This window comes from Littorina saxatilis, unplaced genomic scaffold, assembly GCF_037325665.1.
Source record: "Littorina saxatilis isolate snail1 unplaced genomic scaffold, US_GU_Lsax_2.0 SUPER_17_unloc_1, whole genome shotgun sequence".
Classification (NCBI taxonomy): Eukaryota; Metazoa; Mollusca; class Gastropoda; order Littorinimorpha; family Littorinidae; genus Littorina; species Littorina saxatilis.
This window is the reverse complement of record NW_027125704.1, coordinates 3,323-16,969: the sequence shown is the minus strand read 5'-3', so window position 1 is coordinate 16,969 and position 13,647 is coordinate 3,323. Positions and strand designations below refer to the sequence as shown.

The following is a 13,647-nucleotide window of genomic DNA, read 5'->3' as shown; positions in this document are numbered from 1 at the left end:
TTCAGGGTTCGTACAGTTGCTTGATATCCTTGACAGTGCTTGAATTTGGAGGGGTCAGTTTCGAGGCCTTGAAAGTGCTTAAAAAACTGGAAAGATCCTTGAAAGTCCTTAAAAACTCTAATGCTGCAAACTGATGACACAAGAACCACCCACAATAAAAAATTGCAATGATTTATTATTTGATAACCTCAAAGAAAAAGTTGAACAGTAACCTAGATTCCCTTTTGAGTCTGTCTGCTTCAAAACCATCATATGCTACAAATCTGTCGCCTTTGATAAAAAATTGAATCATTAGTTTGTAAACATCCAATGATTTAAATCAGCGTGCGGGAAGGGGGTATAATAACTAGCAAGTGTTTCCTTGCGAGCTTTGAACGTAAGAGGGTGCTTGATTTTCTCTTCAGAAGGTCTTGAAAGTCCTTGAAAAGTCTTTGAATTTTAGAAGAAAAAAAACTGTACGAACCCTGTATATTGCATTATTGGTATTGGGACATAACCACTCTTATTTTGCAGGCAACTCATTGTTCAACAAAATTGTTGTCATTGGGGTTACACAAATCTTTCTTACTTCGGCAGTCTTCACTCATTCCACCACACTGCGGCAAAACACCATATTCATAGTTAGTTAAGTATTTCTTTGTTTCAGTGCAAACATGTTTCAACACATACTCCTCGTGCTGCTTTTTCTGCCAATGGCAAATGGGTTCCAACGCACGGAGTCCCACACGAGACAACATTTTGGTGCCTCCTTTCGGCACCATGGAAGGATACTTATTGAAAACATACGTTCGATATTGTACTACCCCCTCTACTGTTTCCACAAGTCCCCAGTTAGACCCTGCCAAAACCATACTAACTTCTTTTGCACCTTTCGTACTATTTTTCTTCACCACTTTAATGCCCTGACGGCAAATGTTAGCGAAGATGTAAAAAACACTTTTGCTCTTGCCCGCAGAATGTTAGGCCCCGCTCGAAAACTTCACCTGACCAATACTCTGTCTGAACGAGCTGCATTTTCTTTTGTTAGAGATATTGCAAGTTCCTTTTTCGATGTTGCGACCAACTCTGACCTTAAAAAAGTGGCCGATCATGTGGACAAACTTTTTAACATGCAACTAAGACTTTCGGCCGGTGAGGTGGCCAATATTGTTAAACTGACTTCATTTTATAAAAACAGCTAACCATCGCATGACCAACCTCATGAAGAAGTATTAAATTCAACTAAGTCTCTTTCACATGTGGATTTGGCCACTGCTTCAGTTCAGTGTTCGATCCTTTTATTGATTCTTAACGTCCTTATTAAACTTCATCTCTAGAGAGCCACCGTGGCTTCTTGACACAATTCGGGCCCCACAATGACGTGACGAGCGACCCAATTGACACATCGAATTTGCCTGCCCCGGACAATGAATGGACTGACCTAACGTGATTCAATTCCATAAACAAATTATGGAAACACTTATTACTTGTATATATGAATATAGGTGACTTTTCATTTGGAATTTTCCTCTTTCACAACGGAACCTGGCCTCCGTCATTTCAATTGTAAACAAATAAGCTTATTTTCACTGTCAACCTTATTACGGTTCAAGCTGTTGTCTTTACCTTGCGTCCTGCTGTATTATTATAGAGGCTTTAACATATGTCATATGTAATATGTAATTATGTATAAGTAATATGACCAGTATGGTAAATCTGCAAAGGATATACCTCACTCAATTTTTTTCATATGGAGGCCTTAATGTAACTTGTAGAAATATCTTAAAAATTCTATTATACGCCGATGATATCACTTTGTTTTTGAGAGACGTTACAGTGGTTCTACAGATTATAGACGTATTTTCGGAGGTGTCAGGCTTGTGCTTGAATAAGCTAAAGTCTGAAGCAATGGGAATTGGATCAAGTAAAAATATCAATTTTATTTTTGAGGTAAAATGTGTTCGGCAGATTAAAATATTAGGAGTAAACTTTAACAGCGAGAAAAGCGCAAACTGGTCAAGTAAAATTGATAAAATTAAGCAAAGCATCTTTACTTGGGAAAAAGGAACCTGGGCATTCCTGGAAAAATTTGCATTATCAAAACTTTTCTGCTCTTGCAGTTAGTTTATTTAATGCAATCTATTTGTATCTCTGACAAAGTGCTGCAGGAAATAAACACAATATTATATCGTTTTTTGTGGAGGAAAAAAGATTGTAATAAAAAAACATTTGAAAAGGTAAAAAGAGTTGTTTTAAATAGCAGTACCGAAAAGGGTGGTATTGATATGATAGACGTCAAAACGATGCAAAACTCCTTCTTATGTCAATGGTTAAGCAAACTCTCATCCGGCAACCTTTCATGCAAATGGACATGAATCCCAAACAAATATTTTGAAGGGTTCGGTTGTGGCTTTGCCTGCTTTACTACAGCTATTCGACCGTCTAAGTTTAAAGGAATTGAAAAATCGATATTTTGGACAGCTGTTGCTCGAACATGGTTAGAACATAATACAATTTTTTAGAACGATTGTGTGCAAGACAACTGCTTGTGGAAAAATCTAAGTATAAGCTATCAAAATAACGTTCTGTATTATTAGAACTGGGCCCGGTCAGGCATTACGTATGTAGGAGACATGTTGGGTAATCACGGTATCAAGTCCTATCCCGCTATCCAAGCAAGTGTTTACGCTTCACCTGGCCTCTACTTGGAATATATTGTAGTTCGATCAGCAGTATCTGAATATATTAAAAAAAGCAATTATGATCCTAACCAACTTGTATTGAATAAACAAAACAATCTTCTTTTCAATAAAACGAGTATTAAAAGTGCCAGGCAATTCCGTGAATATATTGTTGAAGAAAAGTACACTACCCCGAGATCTATCAACTTCTGGCGTGATAAGTTTGGCATTAATGTCGACCAGACACATTGGAACCTGGCCAAAAATGTAACCCAAGAATCCAGATTAAGAGAGCTGCACTGGAAAATATTACACACGATGTATCCAACAAATGTTCTTCTGTATAAAATTGGAATACGAGATAGTGAGAGATTCCCCTTCTGTTCAACCGAAATAGATTACGTTAAAATTTTTTTTGTTAATTGTAAGAAAATAAAAGTGCTATGGAGATACGTTGAACAAATTATCTACGAGAAATATAAAATAAGAATAGTCTTCGGAGTAGAACATATTTTGTGTGGTTATATTAATGGTGCGGACTCAATAAAATGCAAATATATAAATCACTTGATGTTGATAGGAAAGATGTGCATAAGCAAATATAGATACGGAACTCCCACTGATATTATGATAATGTTTGACAAAGAAAAACAAATACGAAACGTAGAATTGTGTATCATATGTACTTCTATTCTGGCTTCCCTCGCCGCCTCCTCTTTCTTTCGTTTCGCTAAAAGGAGAACGGCACCGGGGTAAAGGCGGAACTTACATTGTTACACTAAACACCACTTGTATGAAAAGAGAACTGTTACTAAGAAAACTTTACCACGCTTACAATTTGCTTTTTCTCTTATTTATTGTGATTGTTACTATGTTAACTCCATTATGACACCGCCACAAACAACACTTAAGTCAACCCAAACACAGACATATGTAAGACAATAACCAACATTAAAGATGCAAGATTTTGTCCATTGTAGAAAACCACACACAATTGATAAATTTATAAAACGCCAATGAAGAAGGACGCTCAGCTGTAGAGAGAAAGAAAGAAAGAAGGAAAAAGAAAGAAAAAAAACGAGAAAAAACGTAGGGTTTCATTTTTTTCATTTTTTTTCAGCTTGAAGCGGACTGCATGCAACTGAGGCAAAAAAAAAACTGCCGTGCGGCTAATAGAAGAGCCAAGTCAGCCAGCGACACCGGGTTTGATTCCCGGCATGGGCGGTCTATTTTTTTTAAAATTCTTGTTTACTATTGTTTACTATGAACGCTTTAATGTTTTATTTTACTCTAATAATTTGTTAATTGTGTAAAATAAATATTTTTTTTAAATCCACGTGCACAAGACAAAAACTTTCATACTCGGGGAGCGAGCCAGTCTGAAGAGCACTTGGGTCCAGCGCGAGCGTTTTTTATTACGTTATGGGAAATGACAGAGGTTATGGGAAATAACAACCCGCTTAGAAGAACGTGATGTATGGAACCAGTAATTAGAAAGATAGGCCTGGACACGGACCATATTTTAACAATTTCATAATTGAGTCACCTGATGTTAAATAGCCAAAAGAAAGTAGAAAACCTGTGTAATGTCGGTACTGTCCGTTAATGGTGTATTCGCGGTACAACCGCATGTTTGTTCGTAACGTATTCGTTATTTACTGTTCGTTCGTGCGTACGTCTACTGTTATGCGTTCTGTGTATTTCTAGGGGTAAATCGCCAGGGTTTACACACAACATGCAAACCCATCTACATACCCACACAACAGACAAACACACCTAGCCACACACAACATGCAACGCACTTATCTCCCTGTGCGCTAACAACGGCACCCCCCCCCCCCCCCCCCCCCCGTGCGATACATCTACCTTTGTAACTTTTGGGTTTGAAAACATAATAAACTCAAAAATCCGTTTATTTTTTGTTTGTTTTAACAGGCAGCCCCTGCCCCCCCTTTTATCGTTGTCCTTATGCCTGGCCAAACCTCTGGATTTACCCCCGGCCAAACTCCCGGTCCTTCTTATGCTCAAGGCCAAAACCCGCAGGACATGTTCATGCAATTTTTCCAACATATGATGTCCAACACCCAGGCATTTACTCCTACCGCCCCTCAAGCTCCTCCTGCTGTCCCTCAAGCTGTCCCGACTGACTCTCAAGCTGTCCCGGCTGTCTCTCAAGCTGTCTCTCAAGCTGTCCCGGTTGACTCTCAAGCTGTCCAGACTGTCTCTCAAGCTGTCTCTCAAGCTGTCCCGGTTGACTCTCAAGCTGTCCAGACTGTCTCTCAAGCTGTCTCTCAAGCTGTCTCTCAAGCTGTCCCGGTTGACTCTCAAGCTGTCCAGACTGTCTCTCAAGCTGTCCCGGTTGACTCTCAAGCTGTCCTGGCTGTCTCTCAAGCTGTCTCTCAAGCTGTCCCGGTTGACTCTCAAGCTGTCTCTGAAGCTGTCCCGGTTGACTCTCAAGCTGTCCAGACTGTCTCTCAAGCTGTCCCGGTTGACTCTCAAGCTGTCCCGGTTGACTCTCAAGCTGTCCAGACTGTCTCTCAAGCTGTCCCGGTTGACTCTCAAGCTGTCTCTCAAGCTGTCCCGGTTGACTCTCAAGCTGTCTCTGAAGCTGTCCCGGTTGACTCTCAAGCTGTCCAGACTGTCTCTCAAGCTGTCCCGGTTGACTCTCAAGCTGTCCCGGTTGACTCTCAAGCTGTCCAGACTGTCTCTCAAGCTGTCCCGGTTGACTCTCAAGCTGTCCCGGTTGACTCTCAAGCTGTCTCTGAAGCTGTCCCGGTTGACTCTCAAGCTGTCCTGGCTGTCTCTCAAGCTGTCTCTCAAGCTGTCTCTCAAGCTGTCCCGGTTGACTCTCAAGCTGTCTCTGAAGCTGTCCCGGTTGACTCTCAAGCTGTCCAGACTGTCTCTCAAGCTGTCCCGGTTGACTCTCAAGCTGTCCCGGTTGACTCTCAAGCTGTCCAGACTGTCTCTCAAGCTGTCTCTCAAGCTGTCCCGGCTGTATCTCAAGCTGTCCCGGTTGAATCTCAAGCTGTCCTGGCTGTCTCTCAAGCTCCTCCTGCGCCCGCGCTCGTTCCTCAACCCCCCGTTTCCTCAACTAGCCCCATCGCTGAAGCTGCTCCGATTGAGGCAACATCTATTTCACCCGTGCCCCCCGAGCCGCCCGTGGTCCCTGCGCCTCAAGAAGACCAAGGCACTGTCTCAACTGCGGCCGCCCCCGAGCCACAAGAAGCTTGTGATCCCATTAACAAACGTAAACAAGACGAAGATCATACTTCTGGGTTCTCCAAGAAACAATGCGTTGAAGAGACCAATAATCCAGCGAGACAAATAGCCACCGTAGTTCCAACTTTGAATGTCATTGGCGACTCTAAAGACGACAGCCCAACAAACCCCTATCGCCGGTTTGCAAGAAGAAGAGCGGCCAGAAGAGCGGCCCTGGTGGTCGTTGACGTTGACGATGACCATCTTCCCGACCTTGACCCTACCCAGCAAGATGATCATCAGAGCTTTTTTACCCCTGTCCCCGAAGAACCTCCCCAATCGACCCCAGAAGAAAGTATCGCCCAAGAAGAAGAACAGAACGAAGACATGATCATTATTGAACTCCAAGACACCACCCAAGTTGCCCCAGAAGAAGAAATACAGAATGAAGCCCCAGAAGAGTTGGAAAGCCTAGAAGAAGAAGAAAGTATCGCCCAAGAAGAAGAACAGAACGAAGACATGATCATTATTGAACTCCAAGACACCACCCAAGTTGCCCCAGAAGAAGAAATACAGAATGAAGCCCCAGAAGAGTTGGAAAGCCTAGAAGAAGAAGAAAGTATCGCCCAAGAAGAAGAACAGAACGAAGACATGATCATTATTGAACTCCAAGACACCACCCAAGTTGCCCCAGAAGAAGAAATACAGAATGAAGCCCCAGAAGAGTTGGAAAGCCTAGAAGAAGAAGAAGAAGTGCAAAATGCCCCAGAACAGGAAGATCCAGAAGAAGACAATGGAGCTGCCCAAGAAGAAATGGCGGACTATGAGGATTATGAGGATGAAGAAGAATACCACGAGTTCGAAGATGATGAGGTTGAGATTGAGATGGAAGAAGAAGAAGAAGAAGAAGAAGAAGAAGAAGAAGAAGAAGAAGAAGAAGAAGAAGAAGAAGACCCAGAGAACATCGTCATTATCTCTGACGATGAAGAAGAAGAAGACCCTCAGGAACCCGGAGGAAACACCCAGTACAATGACTGGTACAACAACCGCAGACGGAGCGCACGGGGCGGCTATAGATGGTTTCCTGAAGGTAGATATACATCAGGAACTGGATTTTTCACCTCCAACTCCCAAGGCATATTTGAATTTGGTGTCGATGGCCCCCGGGGTAGAGACGGTGTCAACATTGGACTCAGACCCACCCCGGGAACAGGAAATGTCATTTTGCGGAATGCCAAGTTTACTTTTGCTCAGTTCATCGATGCCCCAAAGCCCATAAGAGAAGTCCATATTCACGAGCCTTCTCAGCATGCCCCAGAAAAACCCACCCTAAAAGACTGTGACATCCAAACTGACCCCTATCTAATCACTCCTCCCGCCACTCAAGCACCCCCTCCCACCCCCTCAACCTCATCCACTTCCCCCCCACCCCCGTCTCTCTACCCTCCCCGCCACTATACGATGACCCTCCCCCCACGGGCGACCGACAACGATAACCCAACCAACAACAACCAGATGGACACTGACGATGAGGACACCATCACGGTCGCACCCACGGACATGACCTTTAAGGTTTCTACCGACATGAAGGAGATGTTGCAGCCTATGCTCGACAGCCTCGACAGCCAAAAGGAGTTTATAACTCAGGTGAGCACCCAGTTTTGTTTCTCTACTTCTCTACTAATTGCCAATTTCTCTCCACAGTCACAACATTAATCTATATTAATCTATTTTTTTTAAACTTTTCAGGCTATTCTATGCTCTTACTCAAAATAGATTTGTTTGTTTTTTTGTTTGTTCTACAGATGGTTCAAACCTTTACCGAGATCGATGACCACCTCCAAAGCCAGAACTCCAAGCATCGCCGCCTCTTGGTCAATTCTGTGAAGCACCGAGGGGTGGTTGCATCTGCCATGCAAGGGATGGCGTCGCTGACCATGCAGTATTCAGCGGCCATGAACCTCCACTCCATAAATATCTTGAGGGAGTTTTCAACCCTCAACCACAAAAGGGCCAACCCCAACAACTCCACCAACTTTGAGGGCTACATCGGCACATCGTTGACCGACTTCAAGAAACAAATACTGACCATGATCAAGGAGCACGTCCCTGACATCTTAACGGATGACGAGGACATTGACGAGGACACTCTGTCCGCCACCACACGCCGTTCACACAAGAAGACGGCCGGATCATCAACTACTGCCGGGCCATCTACTGCCGGGCCATCTGCTAGACCATCAACAAAACCCATCAACGAGCAAAAGTCACTTGAAGGTGAGCATTAACACACATGTTCGTCTATCCATAATACTCTGAGTAACCACTAACCACTAATTAATACATTTTAATATTTCAGGGGTGATGAACATGGTTAGTCCGTTCGCCATTTGCGACCTGATTTTCTGCCGGGCTTTCTCTTTTTAGTCATAGAGAGAGAAGGGTGTGTGGGTTTTTTGTGCTGCATGTGTGTGTATGTGTGTGTGTCTGTCTGTGGCCACCAAGTTTTAGATTTGGCTATAAGCTTTTTAAAACGTTTGGTTCCCCTGATGGCTACATGACTTTTTTTCCCACAGGTAAAACAACATTTACAAACACCGGTACTAAATATGGTTTTGTTCTCTTTTTTTTGTTTATTCAGATTCAATCGCCGAGTTGAAACGCATTGTGGACAGCAACAACCCCATGAACTTTATGACCGAGGAAGAACGCGGTGACCTTGTCTGGGTGACGATCTTCCAAAACAGCATCTCGTCTTGCGCCCTTACCATCATCATTGACACCCTCGGGGTGTCCACAACAGAGCGCTGTGGCCGTACCGCCGCCGTCCTCCCCAAAGTGTTAAAGGCGTGGTCCTTGGACATCTCCGGCATCTACAAGGCAGACCCGACCAACTCTAAGCTGTCGTTCAAGACACACAGGCCCGACCCGAAGGCGTTCTCGCTCTGCCTTGCTGGTGACGAGGAGAAAGAACAATAGTTATTTCTTGCTCTTCGTGATCGAAATAGACAATGACTCTAACCCCTCTAACCCTAGGATTGAACCATATACAGTGCAACCTCGTTTACTCGAACTTCAGGGGTCAGGGAAATTATTTCGAGTTTGAAAGAATTCGAGTTATCCAATTTTACAATACAAAGTCACAATACCGCTTAACTAATGGTTGAAGAAGTCCTTGATGCTCTTCTGCTTCATGAAGGTATGGTAGTAGCATTCAGGGCCCGGCTTCGCCCATGGCGGCCTCAAAAACATTGTAAGGCGTGTGCTGCCCACTGACAGTGTCACAATATATATTCATTTCCTATTTACATGGTTTTTATGGGATAAGTTACCTCCCTTTCTTGAGAAAATTCCAGATAATTGACCAGCAGGTTCAACTGATCATGCTAAACCCTTATATGTGGTGTGTTGATATGATAAGAGTTACCTCCTCAGGCTCCTGTCCATAACAAAGCAAGAGTGACCTCCCTTAGCTTCTAGACATTTCTGGAACTGTCCAGTTAATTTTCTTTCTTCATTTCTTCCCCTTATAGGAGCCATTACAGAGTCTCTAATATGCCTGGCATAGTGTGCTTACATGTATTTGAATACTACTCAGGTGTCACTCTGGTGAGATTTTTTTTCATTTTCTTCATTATTCGACTTATGTGGGCTGTTTTGGGGTCAAGGGGTCGGGAAATAACATCGAGTTATCAATATATTCGTCTTAATGAAGCTTCGAGTTATCAATAATTTATTTACTATGAAAGAGAGAGCAGTTTGCAGGGCCCCAGGAAAAAGTCGAGTTATGACGAAATTCGTACTATCCGAGCTTGTGCTATAAGGGTTAGTCTGTAGCCTGTTTGGGGGCTCTCTGTCTTTTGTGTTTTTTTGTCTAGACGTCTGTGGTGTTTCTTTATCCTGTATTCCTTCCCGGCCAAAAAGACATCTTCGTACATATTGTCCGTGTTCAAATATGTTGATGTGCTATATATTGATGAGTTCTCGAAATGTTACAATGTATTCATAGTCAAGACTAATAGTTGTCTGTACGTGCCTTGCCCATATGAATGTGCCTTACCCAAAAAGATGCAAATAAAAATAGGTTTGACTGGTACAACGGTGTGAGTTTGTGTGAGTTTTTATAAATTAATTAAAAAATATATTTTAAAAGTATTATTTATTTTCAGTTTTTTTAATATTTTTTAGTAGCTTTGTATGAATGTCTGGGTAGGTTTTTTTCAATGGTAGTTTTTTAATTTAAAAGTATTTACTCAACGCTCAATCGTTCTGATGATGTAGTATAGTGTAAACACGTATACAAGATAACTAACTGTGGCAGGGGTGAGTGGGTATAATTATTATTTTAGGTGTTTGATGAGGTTGTTTGAGTGCGTGTGTGTGAGTGTGTTTTGCCTGTCTGTCTATCTGTCTGTCTGTGTCTCTGTAAGTGAATATGTAGGTGTGCGTGTACCTATGTGCACATATGTGTGTGTGTGTCTGCTCTGTTAGCGGTGTATGTGACAAGAGGCAAAGCCTTCAAGGCTCACGTAAAAAATAGACAAACACAATCTCAATCACCCCGTCACACACACACACACACACACACACACACACACACACACACACACAGAGACACACACACACACAGACACACACACACACAGACACAGACACACACACACACAGACACAGACACACACACACACACAGACACACACACACACACACACAAACATCTCATTGGTGGTTATCTTATCATATACACCTTCCAGAAGAAACGCCTGGAGGCTAAGCTGAAGAAACAAGAGGAGAAAAAGGCTACCCTGAAGGCTCGGGCACAAGAGAAGAAAAGACTAATAAAGTGTTGCCCGTGGGTATTGGAGTAAGTGTTGCCCGTGGGTAGTGGAGTAAGTGTTGCCCTTGGGTAGTGAAGTAGCACTTGGGTAGTGGAGTAAGTGTTGCCCGTGGGTAGTGGAGTAAGTGTTGCCCGTGGGCAGTGGAGTAAGTGTTGCCCTTGGGTAGTGGAGTAGCACTTGGGTAGTGGAGTAGCACTTGGGTAGTGAAGTAGCACTTGGGTAGTGAAGTAGCACTTGGGTAGTGGAGTAAGTGTTGCCCGTGGGTAGTGGAGTAAGTGTTGCCCGTGGGTAGTGGAGTAAGTGTTGCCCGTGGGCAGTGGAGTAAGTGTTGCCCTTGGGTAGTGGAGTAGCACTTGGGTAGTGGAGTAGCACTTGGGTAGTGAAGTAGCACTTGGGTAGTGAAGTAGCACTTGGGTAGTGGAGTAAGTGTTGCCCGTGGGTAGTGGAGTAAGTGTTGCCCGTGGGTAGTGGAGTAAGTGTTGCCCGTGGGCAGTGGAGTAAGTGTTGCCCTTGGGTAGTGGAGTAGCACTTGGGTAGTGGAGTAGCACTTGGGTAGTGAAGTAGCACTTGGGTAGTGAAGTAGCACTTGGGTAGTGGAGTAAGTGTTGCCCGTGGGTATTGGAGTAAGTGTTGCCCTTGGGGAGTGGAGTAAGTGTTGCCCTTGGGTACTGAAGTAGCACTTGGGTAGTGGAGTAAGTGTTGCCCGTGGGTACTGAAGTAGCACTTGGGTAGTGGAGTAAGTGTTGCCCGTGGGTAGTGGAGTAAGTGTTGCCCCTGGGTATTGGAGTAAGTGTTGCCCTTGGGGAGTGGAGTAAGTGTTGCCCTTGGGTACTGAAGTAGCACTTGGGTAGTGGAGTAAGTGTTGCCCGTGGGTAGTGGAGTAAGTGTTGCCCGTGGGTATTGGAGTAAGTGTTGCCCTTGGGGAGTGGAGTAAGTGTTGCCCGTGGGTACTGAAGTAGCACTTGGGTAGTGGAGTAAGTGTTGCCCGTGGGTACTGAAGTAGCACTTGGGTAGTGGAGTAAGTGTTGCCCTTGGGTAGTGGAGTAAGTGTTGCCCGTGGGTAGTGGAGTAAGTGTTGCCCGTGGGCAGTGGAGTAAGTGTTGCCCTTGGGTAGTGGAGTAGCACTTGGGTAGTGGAGTAGCACTTGGGTAGTGAAGTAGCACTTGGGTAGTGAAGTAGCACTTGGGTAGTGGAGTAAGTGTTGCCCTTGGGTAGTGGAGTAAGTGTTGCCCGTGGGTAGTGGAGTAAGTGTTGCCCGTGGGCAGTGGAGTAAGTGTTGCCCTTGGGTAGTGGAGTAGCACTTGGGTAGTGGAGTAGCACTTGGGTAGTGAAGTAGCACTTGGGTAGTGAAGTAGCACTTGGGTAGTGGAGTAAGTGTTGCCCGTGGGTAGTGGAGTAAGTGTTGCCCGTGGGCAGTGGAGTAAGTGTTGCCCTTGGGTAGGGTGGATGGATGGAACTTTTGACGCTTTGAAAAAAAAGGAAAGGCTTTGCTTCTCGTTGGCCTTGAGGACTTCCTTACGACGCACTCTTCAGGGCCATTGATATACGTGCAGTAGTTTACCCGTGAGTCGTGGCTACCCGTGGCTAGCGGTTTCCCGTGAGTCGTGGCTACCCACGGGCAACGCACAGACACTACCCGTGGGTAGTGGCCCCCGAGGTCTCAAAAACTCAAAAAGGAGGGGGGGGGCCAAAACAACCTATGGGGGGGGGTAAACTGGGCCTCGATGGGCGACTGCCCCCCTTGTATTACCTTATATACACACCACACAGGGTACCCATCACTTAGACGGCCTCTAACCCCCCAAAAATAAAGCTCGCTCTAGCCTTTAAGTTTTACCCACGTCGAGCAGGGGGTAGGTTGGAAGGGAGGGGGGAGGGTGGATGGATGGAACTTTTGACGCTTTGAAAAAAATGGTAAGGCTTTGAAAAAAAGAGGTAAATTGGGTGTTTTGTGGTGAGCAATTGGGGAGTCTTGAATACCCCACGGGTCCAGTTTAGACAGTCTTCTCGTTGGCCTTGAGGACCTTCTTACGACGCTCTCCGCCCTTGCGGATCAGTTTTATTGTCCAGTCTGGCCCGTCAAAGCAGGTGGTGTACTTTCTAAACTTGGCCTCGGGGTCAACCAGAATAGACACTGTCCCGTCCTCAGAGCCTTTGATGGCACTGACCTGGAATCTCTTGGGCGTGTTTGGGGGCTTTTCCTCCTCACTTTTGTCTATATAACTGTACCCAGGCTGTGTACCCGGGCTCACACACTGGACACACACACACCCTCCGCAAGACGAGATCTGCCCCGTGAGTAGAACTGACTTCTGGGACACACACACTCTCTCCGCAAGACGACCCCCGGGCCGCGAGTAGGACTGACTCCTGGGACACACACACAGTTTGTATGTCGCCTCTCTCCTATCTTATAATAGGTGTACCCCAGCTCGAGCCGGGATACACAGCCTGGGTACAACTATTTCACTATATAATATGACTTAAAAAATCTCCGTGCTTAACTTAAGAGTATATATAACTGTACCTAGGCTGTGTACCCGGGCTCACACACTGGACACACACACACACACAGACACACACAGCAGTTTCAGACAAGCTGTACGGCCCTTTGGAGTGTAGGCGTATATACTATCACTTGAAAAATCGCCGTGCGTAAATTCAGGGTATATATAAGTGTGCACCGACTGACACACAGAGAGTGTCCCTGCCCTGTCTCTGTGTGCACACGTCCTGTGTCTATCTGTTGGTCGACCGGCTCATATATCTTATAATAATTCGAGCCGGTGCACAGAGCCTGTGCACACTTATGTATACCCTGAAGTTACGCACGGAACTTTTTTTAGTGATAGTATATAGTAAAAAATGTGTGCACAGGCTCTGTGCACAGGCTCGAGCCGGTGCACACAATTATAAGATATATAGGAGCTGGTGAACAGTTTGAAATTGGC

General features: G+C 44.7%; 1 protein-coding gene across 1 annotated transcript; it reads left to right on the top strand.

Moving 5' to 3' along the window:
* The first annotated feature begins 7,801 nt into the window (after positions 1 to 7,801).
* On the top strand, positions 7,802 to 9,431 carry LOC138954187 (uncharacterized). The gene is made up of 2 exons (XM_070326085.1): positions 7,802 to 8,135; positions 8,500 to 9,431. Exons 1-2 carry the CDS (start codon positions 7,814 to 7,816, stop codon positions 8,835 to 8,837), a joined length of 660 nt encoding a protein of 219 aa, XP_070182186.1. The 5' UTR covers positions 7,802 to 7,813; the 3' UTR covers positions 8,838 to 9,431.
* Positions 9,432 to 13,647: the final 4,216 nt, after the last annotated feature.

Excerpts from the sequence above, each read along its gene's own strand:
- LOC138954187 (XM_070326085.1), top strand. The coding sequence starts at position 7,814 with ATGAACCTCCACTCCATAAATATCTTGAGGGAGTTTTCAACCCTCAAC. Across the intron at positions 8,136-8,499 it reads CGAGCAAAAGTCACTTGAAG|ATTCAATCGCCGAGTTGAAA; the intron begins GTGAGCATTAAC and ends TTGTTTATTCAG.